This window comes from Melanerpes formicivorus, unplaced genomic scaffold (genome assembly GCF_026170545.1).
Source record: "Melanerpes formicivorus ecotype bairdi unplaced genomic scaffold, bMelFor1.0.p_v2 SCAF_93, whole genome shotgun sequence".
In the NCBI taxonomy this organism is placed as follows: Eukaryota; Metazoa; Chordata; class Aves; order Piciformes; family Picidae; genus Melanerpes; species Melanerpes formicivorus.
Window position 1 is genome coordinate 1,761,457 of NW_027142445.1, and position 13,555 is coordinate 1,775,011.

General features: G+C 44.4%; 1 protein-coding gene across 2 annotated transcripts in view; it reads right to left on the reverse strand.

The window, feature by feature from the left end:
* The window catches only part of LOC137455210 (spermatogenesis-associated protein 16-like), a 28,970-nt gene extending 17,508 nt beyond the window's left edge, over positions 1-11,462 (reverse strand). The window contains exons 1-3 of one of the 2 annotated variants that reach the window (XM_068165820.1): positions 11,131-11,462; positions 6,329-6,413; positions 1,950-2,097 (exon numbers count right to left, since the gene is read on the reverse strand). In XM_068165820.1, coding sequence (XP_068021921.1) covers positions 1,950-2,097; positions 6,329-6,413; positions 11,131-11,183 — 286 coding nt within the window. In that variant the 5' untranslated portion in view covers positions 11,184-11,462. Of the gene's footprint in view, positions 1-1,949; positions 2,098-6,328; positions 6,414-10,084; positions 10,138-11,130 lie in introns of those variants that run through there. The other variant, XM_068165821.1, reaches the window with a different exon arrangement.
* Between the last annotated feature and the right edge of the window lie 2,093 nt (positions 11,463-13,555).

Here is a 13,555-nt window from a genome sequence, read left to right on the forward strand (position 1 = left end):
TTCCAGGACAGAAAGGAGGTCATCTGGAAGCAGTCCCAACTGCATAAGGCTCTCCACAGCACTGTACTCTCAACCCCCTGATAGACAGAGTGTTTTTTCTTGGCTTTCTATCCCAGTTCATTCCTAGAAAATTCAGTGATCCCTCAACCTGCTCTATTTAGTCTGTTTTGTAATTGAGTAATGGAATATAGGACTGGGTTGTTTTCTCTCTCACTCCTTCTCCCCCTTTTTCCTTTCCCTTACTGGGAGCAGTAAGAAAGTGACTGGCGATGCTTTCAGAGTCATTCAGTAATTCATGAAGACCAACTGGGTTTCAGTGCACACCATGCCCCTTTTGCTGCTTATGTGCTCCTGAAAGTCTCACCCTTGTTGTAAATTCAGAGTTGTATGTGAAATATGGATTTATCTTTCTAAAAATCAGGTTTGGGGAGCTTTATTTTATGCTCCTTTTAATGCCAATACTTTTGTCCCAGGAAGTTCTCCACAGTCACCTAAGCAAGTAAATGGGAGAGTGGGATTTTACAACCTCTGTGTCAAACAAGCCCCCATTTTCCCTCTTCAAACAACCCCAAAGCTACTGCCAGAAACTAAATACATGGGTGATCTGCAACTTGAAAATCATGACAGTTTCCTACAGCAAAATGAACCAAACAAGTTTACTTGTGTTAAGTGTTTGTTTATAATGCTTGCTTCCCTAATGCCTATTTGTGGTTTTCAAACAGTTTTTCTTCTCCTTCCCAAGGATGCAATGTGTATACTTTTGGAAGTCTTATGTATCTGTAGAATGAGCTCAGTAGAGGGGCAACAACTAAGCCACCATCTCTGACCTGAGTATGTAACTCTTGGCAAGAAGTGGGTGGCACCTCAACCCTTTAGACCACCCTGCTGGCAGGGTGAGATGCACATCTAGTTTATGTGATGAAGACAGAGGCTTGCCAGACTTTGACCTGAGAAATGCATTTTTCCCTTTATGTTTCTCAATCACCAACTCAAAGCCAGGTGTTACCAGGGTCAACTATGTTCCAAGTTAATGGTAGTAAGCAATGCCTTTTATCCCCCTGCCTCTCTTTTGCCAAAATATCATTTCCATTTCTCTTGAAACATGGCTGTAGTCACCAGAATTTCAGTGTCTGCTCCAGGAGATGCTGTTTGAGTTCATGCTACCAGATGACAACAGGCTCTGCAACACCCTTGTTTGCTCTGGATCCTAGGATCCTACTTGTCTTTAATGGGCTAAAGGGAACCTGGCTATATATTTGCATCCTTGCAGCTGAGATGCTCTCAAAGCTGGTGGTCAGTCCCTTATGTTTGTAGAAAAGAGGATATTTTTGTGCAGTAAGGCTGTGATGCAGGGATGACCATTGGTAACTGACGGAAGTCTACAGAGATTGGCATCAACTTGGATCTCACTGTCACCACAATACAATGCCAATCTACCTTTGAACAAAAGATTAGTTGCAACAATGAAATCCAACAATGGGAACATGAGGCTCCCTGGATAAAAAAATCATCTTTATAGTGTGAAGTCTGTACTTCTCCTAAGGACTGAATTGATTACCTAAACCATGTATGCTTAGAGAGCAAATCCCAGCAGTTAACTACCCGTCCTCCAGAAGGTTAGAAATGCCTGGATTTCAAGCTCCAGACTCTCTCCAACTCTTTGGAAGTCAGCCACAGACACACAGGGCATACAGAATAGAATAGAATTAACCAGGTTGGAAAAGACCTTTGAGATCATCGAGTCCAACCTATCATCCAACACTATCTAATCAACTAAACCATGGCACCAAGCACCCCATCCAGTCTCTTCCTAAACACCTCCAGAGATGGTGACTCCACCACCGCCTTGGGCAGCCCATTCCAATGGCCAATCACCCTTTCTATGAGGAACTTCTTCCTAACATCCAGCCTAAACCTCCCCAGTGCTTCTGAACAGGTGAACCTGTTACCTGTATACTGGTGCTGCAAGTACTCAGGGTTCCTTTTAGCAAAGGTGCGCTGGATCTTGTTGATGTCTTGCTCCTTTCCTTCTGTCTCCAATGGTGTGTACATGACTGTATAAGAGGTCTCGGCAGTGATGGCTTCTTCAATCATAGCCTAAGGAAAAGGCAAAGGGATCATACATTTCATGTCACTTACTGGCCAGGGTGTTTTTAAGAAAAGAATACTTACTTTCACAGATGATATTTTCCCTTTAATAATTGCACAGTCATGTAGAGATAACATATTTTGGTCTTGAATATTAATTAGAGGGGAATTTAAATTACTTCCAGAAAACACTGCCTCTCTATAGTCAGAAAATGCATTTAATGGAGAAAGCACATTTGTAAACAGTCTTCAGTGCAGCAAGCCTATGTCTTCAATGAGGAGCAAAGTATTAGATACATTATCTTTTAGATGAAAAGAACAAAGTGATTCCACGTTCTCTGAAGGTCACATCTTTCATAGGAGGGTTTTATTCGGTACTTGGGAGCTTGTTAAACAATGCTAAGCATTCCTATTACCCCTTGGGTTGGCATGAATCAGACACTATGCCTATAGGAAATATTAGTCTTAAAATATTGCATTTAAACCCTATTTGCATTAAGAGTAACATTCACTCCTGTGCAGAGGGCAACACGAAGCTTATGAACCTTCTCATCCCTTAAACGTGACTCAAATGATGCACTGCGCTGCTTTTATGTGGAGAGGTGGAGTTCACACTCAGTGGACCCCAATGAACCGGTGCTGGAACTGCCAGGATGAGCTACCAGCCTGGAAACAGTCTTGCTAGGTACTCTTATCAGTCAGAGTGAGTGAGGGGGAGCTCATTTTCTCCTGTGTTGGGCTCTGGGTAAGACTACGTTCAGCACTGTTTTAGCTACATCTGTTGCTAACAAAGCCTTGTCTCCTTGACAAGGGCTGTCCTTTTGGGGGAACTCTAAGGCTTCATTGCTGTATGTTGGCAAATGTGTAGACGTGGTTAATAGTGGCAATGCCAACACAAAGTTACCAGAGATGGTCAGAAAAGCATGGGAGGAAAAGATACTAGTTTTTAACAGGGTGTATCAACCTTCCAGATGGCCTTACACACTGAAGTGATTCACAGAAGGTATCATTATGGGACTAGCTTGGTGTTTGATTGACAAGTCCTCACTTTGGTTCTCCAGCCTAGCCTCCACTTATGCAAAATTATCTAAGACACACTGTGCCTCTGTGGGTTGCTTGTTTAGCTGACATCTGCTCCCACCAACCTGGAATGGAGGGTTGAGTGTGCCAATTTGTTATGTAACTGTGTCCTTCTCTTTAATGGCTTTAGACAACAGGTCCTCTGACAGGGTCTTACAGCAGGTGATTTCCATCCTGATTATTGGTATGGGGTGTGCAGAAATAGCATCGAAACACTGTAATTGTTTTGAGCAGATACTGGGATAGACTGCCATGCATGGACCCTGAGTGCTCTCACACTGAATGCTCTGCCTGGATGTCAAGGGTCTCACTGGGGGTTTGCTTAGGTAACAGATTATCTGTTCAGCCCATTCTCCTGCATCTACTGGAACGGGAGCAGTCTGGAGTGACCAGCATTTAGCCCTGAAAAATTAACAAGCTTCAAATGTATGCAATAGTATCCTGACCACCTGGGGCAGTGACAACATTTCCCACTGGTGAGAAGGAGTTCCAGCTTTCCATGGGCACAGCCATGCTATCCATGGTTAGTGCCACAGACCTGGAGGTATCAGACCTGAAAAGAGCAAGTGTGTCCTCCTGCCAAGAGCTCAGGGGCCCATGAATGGATGTGTTCTTGTTCCTCCCTGTGGGAATTCTTACCAGTCTGCACTGCTTTATAGGAGAGTGATTTTTGGATTTCATATTTCCATGGACATTAATTATTTAGTTGTTCAGGGCCCTTAGAGGACGAGTAGTAGCAACACAAGGGTACCAGTCTAGCTTTCCAAGTGGAGTGAGACAGTGAGACCAAAACAGGAGTGGCTGCACCAGCTCATGACAACCTGCAAAGTTCACTTTTTGGCTTTATCATCTTCAAGAACAGTTCAAAGTCACCCCTATAGCATCTCTGCATTGCCATGATGTACCCATGACCACTCTGCACAGCATGCAAATAGTGACTAGCTCAGAGGGCAATAACAGCAAAATGTCAGCCAACAGGGAAAATAATAGATCTGTAGTTTCTGGTCAATACTGCTACTGAAGGTATTGTTATTATTATTACCCAAGAGCATTTCCCTCCCCCCAAGCTACTGACCCGGAACACAGATGCTATTTGTTTTATTATCCTCTTGGATTTTTATGGGGGAAAGTCTTTAAGGATATAAAACTGCAGCCCATAAAAACTTTGGAGGAGAAAACTTTATAGGATTTAAATCTCTAGGAATTGTTCTGCTTAAGCCTTTATGCACTGAAGTCCACATCTGTGGATGAATACATGGCAACGTGTCCAGGAAAGAGAGGTGCCTGCAGAGCATGTGTCATGTTACCCAAGATGCAGTCACACAATGGAGAGGATTGCAAGGGCTCCAATGGACTTGCAAGAGAGCTCTTGCAGAGAGGACATGACCACTGCTTTTTCCTTTTTTAGCCCATTTGCAAGTGTTATGCTGTCTTCCTATCTGGAAGGTCCTCTCTGCAATGTCCTCTGAGATACATCAGAGGGAGTGTTGCTGTTCTGGCCTTGCAGTTGAAGAATGTCTGGCTCTTTCATGAGTATGGAGGTAGATGCTAAAGTGGTTAAGATGATAAAGAAAAAAGTATTCATTCAGTATATTCAATAGCCCAAATACAGTTCTGGTTCATTCCTGCCTTAGCCCAACCACAGCTTGTGATTTAGAATCTACAAGGATGCACCACGATGAATCTTGTCCTTCGTGCCACTTTTCCGGCCCTCTCACATAGCAGGACAGTCTGAACCCCTGGGGGAGAGGGCAGCTATGACAGCTCCTCCTTTACAGGTTTATTCTTTGAAGCTTCATGTCTATGACATCAAGAAGGGAAGTCAATGGATACCAGTGTTAAGGGACAGAAAAATAAAAGGCATTTCATTCAAAGAAATGACCCCTGCACAACACCTGTTTGTGAACTCAAGAGTTTAAACGAGTCTGACCCAGTGGGTAAAAAAATCAAACTGCTCTGTACAGACAAAAATTCTCTGCTGGAAAGCATCTAAGAAAGTTCACAGACACTGCAAACACTAGCCCAGTGGGTAAGTCTCTGAATGAGGTGCACTTCGCACTCACAGCAGTGCTGAAATTCAGCTGCTGCCAGGACTGAGATTTATTTGATTTTACCACTAAGAATGCAACTAATAATAGTTTTTAACAGGAAGAATTTACCATGTGAGTGAAGATAAAAGACCAGATTCTGATTTTTATTACTCTAGCTTATGTTAGGCACAGTTTGCACCTCTCCACATAAACTGCAGTTGTCACAGATGTTCTCACAGAAAAAAAATGAACCCCAAATGGGATCAGACTCTGAAATTTGATCACAAGGGACATATACTGTTCCTAGTATCATTAATTCCTCATCTGGACAAGGAGCACCTGGTAGCAAGGTCCATGCTGGAAGGCAGAAGGGTCTTCCATTGGGCCTGTGGCCTAAATGTTGCACTCTCTCTGAAATGGACTTTGCTCTCATTGAAACTGGGGGGTTAAGGCTGGGACACCACTGGCAGCCATAAGTTCCTGCAGCAATAAGCATCTCCCAGCAAAGGATCAAGCATCTATTCACCTCCAAGTTTCTAAGAGCTCTCCTCAGCAGAAGGGGGTACCCTTAAACTTACATTTATGCTGATGTGGCTGAACAGCCATCTCAGGTAAGTATCACTCAAGAGACCTGTCTCATTGAAGTCAATGGTCTAGTCCCCTCATAAGTAGTCTTTGTACAATGTGGTCTTGCCTAGCCATCCTTCACAGAACACTTTAGGTTCCTCTGAGACCATTTGTTACAGTCATTTTTGTCCTCCCCTTCCGGCTGAAGAGCTTGGAAAGATGTCAGAGGATTAGTACCATGAAAATTGCAAAAGGAAAGTGTCACTGAGGTAGGAAGACTTCACAAAAAAATAGCTTAGGGGACTCTACAGTATCCAGAATTAAATTTTATAGCAGTCCATAAAATTGAAGTATGAGCCAAGGGTTAACAACCTTGAATTTTGCCCTTAAAATTAGTCCAAGACAATCTCCTTCATGATAAATACGGTAGTACTGTCTGGTGTCCTGTTGATTGACATGCCCAAGAGCTACCTTTGTCGGCACTCTCTTAAGCAGTACTCCTTCATTTTGGTCTTAATAATGAGATAGGCACCTCCTTCCTCATTGAGCTAGCAATTTTTTACCTGCCAATAGTATCTGATGTACTTGCTTGTGCGCTTCCTGGTGCCTCCCATCAGCCAGTAGACGTAGTCAGCAATCATGGCGCTCCTGGTGACAAAAGCAGAATAAATGAGTGTGTGGGGAGAGAAGAATGGACACAGCAAAATGCAAAGCAGGTGATAGTAAAAGAGTGTAACACGAGGTTTGTGTCAAAAGATTACACATAACTCTCAGTCTTTGTCCAACTTTAAGACAAGCATTAGTAAACATGTTTTAGTTAGCAAAACTATCTGTGAACACACAGCCCTGTATTTTCTTTTAACAGCTTTATCACCTTTCACTCTCAGCAAATATTTAATGACTGTAACAGAACACTTTAGCTTTTCTTTTGTTTTTATGCTTTACAGTATTTGTGAGGGAAGTGTCTTATATACGTTTCTGCTATCACAGCAGCAACATGTAAACACCCTGTAGTGTGCAGTCTGAGAACATCACTTGTCTGTGGCAAACTCAGACACAGTTCACCTTTGATTAAACTATATCTCATAAAAAAAAGTCCCCAAATGGAAAGTAATCAGCTGTCTTGCTACATAATGGAGTATGCTTTAGCACTCCCACTGTCTGTGACAATCATTGCATTCCTCTTTCTAGACTGAGGGATATTAAAGAACCGTTGTGCAATGGACATTAATGCAGAGTTTTAACAGACTTTAGAACATCAGTTTGCTTTTATGGCTGCCTCTCCACACTGCTCTCCGTTTCCTTTCCTCTAGAGGTTCCAAATCCAATTAAATGTGACTAGATGGAATTCCAAATTGTCACTTTACTCAATTAAACATATAATAATCTTGTGTACCTAATTACTAGCACCAAAAGTTTATTTGTTGATGTAGTGCTATCACTGTGTACTTCTGCATGTTCCCCTGATCATTGCCTATATATTAATTGTGCTTTGACATTACTGTAAATTGAATTTGAAATTTCCCCCTAGTTAAAAGTGTCTCACAAACAGTAATCCCAATCCTGTTGTCATACCCTTTCAGAATGTACTTTCCAAGGCTGTATTATTCTCTTAATGAGATATAACCAAAAATACATGGATTTAACAATAAACATTTCAAAGCAGGCCCAGTATCAGGGGGTAACATATTGTTACAAACAGGAACTAAATCTTCCCTTAGATATGTGCAGTCTGTTCCTACTCTGACACAACCACTTCACTGATACTCAAAACTACTGGCCTCATATTTACAGAGCTATCCACCAGTTCTGAGTTATTAATTCAAAGTACTTAAAACATGCCCAAGTTTCAGGTGTGCAGCCCATCAAAGAGCTCTATCAGACAGGAGAGATGAAGTACTTCTGATAACCTTCAGACACACCTTTAGCAGATGCCAGAGAACATACGACTTCCTTCTTTCAAAACATGAGGCTTAATATTCAAAGACTACTTTTCCTAGTTGCTAGTCAGGGCCAGTACAAACTTCCACAAGATAGCCAAACCCATCTGGGGTAACATAGTCAGCCTGGATCCAAAGATGTCTTGCTATACCTGCTCCATCTGGCCACTTGGTGGTGCAGAATAGTAAGACAGATTTCCATACGTGGAAGCCAGGAGCACACCAGCGTCTCTCTCAGCCTATCTCCAGGCATGCTTAGGACTTGTAAGAAATGAGTCCAAGGTAGCTTTTGCTGCCTGACAGCTGCTGACACTAACAGCCTGGGGACAACGAAATCATTCGCTGCAGCCACACAAGCCTGTGATAAGAAAACCCAGGAGGTGTGGGAGGCCCCAGTGCCTGTGTTAGCTTCCCAGCTGAGCTGACTGGCAAGAGATAGGATGCTGGAATGAACTGCTCACAACAGTGGTGCCATGCAGCTTCCAGAGGTCTGTGCTCTGTGCTTGATCTGGGCTCTAGCTGGTGCCTGTTGTGCTCTTTGGACCTCATGCTCCCAAGTCTGGGAGATAACCTTCTAGTGTCGATGTTTGGATTTAATTCTGGTAGGGGCTGTGGAAGAAAACATTCCTGAAGGCTTTCTTTTGCCTCTGCCATGGCCCTGTCTGAGCCAGCTCCTGTTTGACACTGGGGCAGTCTTGACTCTAAAGACTAATGTGTGTGGCACAGAACTAAGGGCCGGTCATTGTAGATATGGACTAACATCATGTGTTGATGTCAAATTAAGTAACAGGCCACGTGGACCCTCTTTTGGACTTTGGTTGATCCCAGCTCTTGTCAGAGCTCGTTTCCTAGATCCCATTTGTGAAACACTCCTCTCAGAGTGGTACACTGGAGAGAGACAGAGAGAGAGAGAGAGAGGGTCACAAGACCAGCAGAGGTTCTCAACCCCTTTGCATGTGTGAGGGCCCGCCATGGATCCCGTTCCTTCCCTTGCCCCGGGCAGCGCGCCGGCCCCCGTCACTGCGTCTGCCGTCGGAGGCGGGGCCCTGCCCCGTGCCCGCGCGGGCCTGGCCGCCACGGAGGAGCCGCGCGGGGCCGGGCAGGGCTTGGGCAAAAAGCAAGCAGAAATAAATGATGGCTTAAAGTCATTTTAACAAAATGTAAACAAATGACAAGTTTGTATTTCTCTAAACTGCAGCTGAACATCTGTGTGCCATGGTCTGTCTGCACTGAGCAGAGTACATTCTGCACCATCAGTGGGCTTTGACTAAGAGCAGTGACTCCAGTGAGCTGACAGAAGTAGCGCTAAGCTCAGTTTAACACACTCTGCAGAAGCAGCTCTGCACAGTTGCTATAACACTATGTTAAACTAGGCTCAACTCTGAACACTGCTAGAGTCACTGCTTTTGGAACCACTCTGGATTCAGTCTGTCAGAATGTTCCTCTGCTCTACAAAATACATAATCTCATTTAAAATCATCTAGTTTCCTGAAAGCTACTCAGTGTGGGGAAAAAAAGGCTGAGGCAGTTCCCTCTTGCCTGCTGCTGGAGTAAATGCACTGATTGCTTATCTGCAGTAACACCAACCACTGGTGGTGTGGTTTTTTTTGGGGGGGGATTCATATTTATGAACATCCCCTTGCTCCATACTGTCTTCTCAAGTATAGGCATTTATATGTATTGCTGCTTAGGAAATATCAATGTCTTGTAAAAAAACAAACCCTGTATTACTGAGATTATTTAAAAAAATAATCTTCAGCCTGGCTTCAAGAAGAAAGTCTTCCTTACCCATCCTGCCCACCCCAGCACCCAAACCAATTCATAGAATCAACAAGGCTGGAAAAGACCTCAAAGGTCATCAACTCCAACCTGTCACCCAAGACTTCATGACTACTAGACCATGGCACCAAGTCCCACATCCAGTCCCCTCCTTGAACACCTCCAGGGACAGTGACGCCGTTCCACTCATCTCACTTCAGCTGTTGGGGAAAGTGGTGGGTTTTGGGGTTTGAAATCCTAGGCAGAATTCCCTCCCTGTCACACATTCTCCTACCACAGCTCTAAAGTGTCTGTCTGATCAGTGCACCTCAACTGTTGATGATTATTCAGCAGGTGACAATTTCTATGTCAATCAACACACCACCAGGATAAATGAGAGACTGTTATCAGTGAGATGTAAAAGGAGATCTGGGAAATACCACACCACTTCCCTGTTCTTCAATGAAATGTTTCACTTTCTTAATTCAGACCAGTTTGTTTTTGGAAAGTGGGTGGGGTTATGGTCAAGTGGAATATTTCAGGTTTATCTGAAACCATATTTCTAAAGAAATACAGAAAAGCTGTTTCTGTGCCTCGAGGAACCGATTTCTTCTCCCTGACCTGATGTCTGTAAACTAGTGGGGATTCCTTTGAGATAATCTCAATGTATGTCCTGCAGAAGAAGTGCTTGTCCTGAAGTTTTTGGCTGAAGTCCAGCACAGAAAATTGAAGTTCATCTTCCCAAATCCTCTCTGCAACCCTGCTTGGATACAGTCGTCTTCCTCTCCCTGTGCAAACTGTTTTGCTGCTATTTTAATAGCTCCAGAGCTCTACCACTAGCATCCATCTTAAATGATGAGCAAAGTGACCCTCTCAGTCTCTTGCCTAATTCACACTGACTGTTCTGCCATTGGTTAGCTAATGATTTGTGAACTGTTTTGCGATGTACCTTGTGGTCTTCAGCTGAACAGTCCTTTGTGAGTGTCTAATGTTAGTGTAGTAGTGGTGGTGATAAGTCACCGTTGCATTTCCTCCTGCATTTCTTTCATTTAAGCATTTTAAGTAGTTACAAACTTCTGCTGCATGATGAACCTTAAAGATTTTGGCAGCATTAATGCAGGCATACAAGCAGAGCTTGCAGACTTTCTTCTGCCAGCAGTTCCCGCTCACACCAGCAATCTCATCAGCTGCACACAGGCTATATTTTGCAGCATACCACAGTATACCCTGAGATTGTGGGGCTTGGTGGGGCTTGCTTTGGTTGTTTTAAACTGTTATTCCTCCCTCTCCCCCCAACCTTGGAGCACGCCTGAGCTTCTGCCCAGGGTTATGGGGAAATCAGGGAGTGGCAGATGCTTGTGTGCATGTAGCTTTTAACCCCAGAGCACCCCTGGAATCTGATCAGGGCTCTGTCCTGTGCCCAAGAACAAGTAAATGCTCCTACAGGCATTAGCCTAAACTGCAGCTAGGGACATAATTGGAATGATTCCTGTTACAGCAACTGGGAGGATTGGAGCTCTGCTGCATGTGAGATTGTATACACAAAGCCAACGCAGAGCTCCCACTGATTTTGGACAAGCCTGGATATAAGATGTTGTCTTTACTACTGAGAGCTGGAATGAAAGGGATGTAGAGAAACCATTGGAAATCCACAAGCACCACCATACCTTGCAGCTTCGGAGTATCTCCCTAAGCGCCAAAATGCAGCAGCTTGGCGCATGTGGTTCCGGAAGTGAGTCGGGTTCTTGCTAATGCTCCTTTAAAAGAGAAGAGAGATGGCTAAGTTGAGATTTCTCTCTCTTGCATTGTTAAAAGCTGCTCATAATCAAGCTGTGGTTTGGCACATGCTGTGTACACTACTTCTATACAACTCAGCACTCTATGTCTCAAATGTAATATGAACTCTCTCTCTTTTGACAGCTGTGATATGTGAACAAGCATTAGTAAATTGTTTTATTGAGGTTATGTCATAAATGCAGTTTCATTAGGGATTTGTGTGTTGTTCTAGAAAATAGCTCCTGTGGTAATATTCTATGTTGTAGATAACCTAAGGAAGAATGCTGCAGCACAACTTCTTCTTAACCCCTAGCTCCACACACGTGAGTGAGAGTTGTCCGACTCATCTCCCTGGACAAACTGTGCATCTAGAATGTGTTCTAACATTAACTTGGAAGACTTTGAAATACTTTCTGTAGAAATGATAGGTTCTACTTGGGTGGACCTTGGCATGTTTCTTAGCCCCTTAACTTCAGCAGATGCAATTCCAGCTGTAACAAATTACAGGCTTCAAGTCAATATCAGAAAAAGATGGAAGGCTAAAACTAGCATAAGCTAAGTAGTTAGAGTGCCAGTCAGGGTAGGGTAGCCTTCTGATGAGAGCAGAGGGAGGGGAAGAGTGAGAGCTCCTTCTGCATCTAGTTAGTTCCACTTGTGAGATCTGCAGCCAGTGACAGGCATCTCTGGTCAGCACTTCTTCCATTGTCTGGAGAAAAGTTACACCTAGTGTCTTCTAGGATGCAGAGTTTAATGTTTATCATTTTATGCTATATAAACATTTATCATGGCATGTTTCATAGAGTATTTAAAGCTAGTTCCAACCTTAGCAGAGAGGTTAACACTACATTCTGTTACAGAGGAAACTTGCAAACTGGCTTGTGTTTCCTCATTGAAAGTTTTGAATATCATGTTCACTTTAAAACTCCTGCCCTTGTGATTTCAGTCCACTAATCACCACGAAACTGATTTCATAACCAAATCATTAGCTTATTGATAACCCTGAGTCTATGACATATTTATAGAGACATTCAGCTATAAATGCACATTTGTGGACCCCCCCAGTGTATTTCAGCAGCCCAGTAACTCCCTTTTCTGTATGCATCAGCACCCAGTGACTGTCTGTCTGTGGCCTTCAGAAGGAGCTTTCAAAATAAGTTTAAAGCTCAAAGTCTCTCTGAGATGCTGTAGACTTGTGAATTAAATCAACTCTCCAAGGCTCACAGAGGAGGCCTAAAGCTCTACATGGTTACATCTCCATTTGCAAGTGATTAGCAGTGCTTCCGCTGTGGCGTGTGCCTCAGGCGCCGGGCCGGGCCCCGGGCACGTAGGAAGTGTTGCTCGGGCTGGGTGACCGTGGCGGAGACTGGTAGCCTCGGGGGGCTCCTCGGGGACAGCCGCCCCGTGGGGCACAGCGGCTCGGGCCGCCCTTGCCCGGTCTCCGCCGCGCACAGAGCTCCGGGCTGTACATGACGCTGGCGGCGGCGGCGGGCGCGGCCTAGGCGGGGGCTGTAGCGGGGAGCCCCCCGCGGCAGGCCGCTCTTCCCCACCCGTCCCTTGCTCTGGCTGAGGCGAGACCGTGCTGCTGCCGCACGCGCCTTAGCGTGGCTGCCAGAGGCGATGGCGCTCTCGTCGTGCTGCCCACAGGGTGCTGGGAGCGTGGGCTCGTAGCCCTGCGTGTGGCGAGAGGGAAGGGGCTGGTCGTGTGGGACAGACAGACTTTGACCCCCTGAGGCATGAGAAGTGTAGCTGTGGAGTGTGGTGGCGTGTCGCAAACTCAGGTTTTACGTTTTGGCAGTGACAAAAAGGCTGCGAAGTAAGACAGGACCCTTAAAAGCAAGGCTTGCCAGCAGTTCCCAGTGTGGGTAGCAACAGGGGTGTAAACTCTGAACCAATATTTGTGTCAACGACTGTAGACAGACAAACCTTACTTCATACCAGAGGATGTAAGAGGTGGACAAGGATTGTTATCTTAGATGAAACTTTCATAACTGCCCTAGGTCCTATTAGCTCAAACTGTGGTTGCTTTCTTTGCATTCTGTCTGTTCATACAAAAATCTCAACTTTTCTCTTACTGACTCAGTAGCCTGAATACTTGGTAAAACTCTTCACGTGGTAGTGCAACTGAGAGAGAAATCCTGCAGACAAAGTTCAGCTGAGGTTTTAGTACATGGACTGCAGTGTAGAGTGAGTGTTGTAACAGTAAATATGTGAATGATGCTGTGAGGAGAGTAAACTTGTTTCATTTATGTGTTCTTGTGGTTTGCTCTACCATAGTATTGTGTATAGAAAACAACTATTGAGATTTTCATGTTGGTG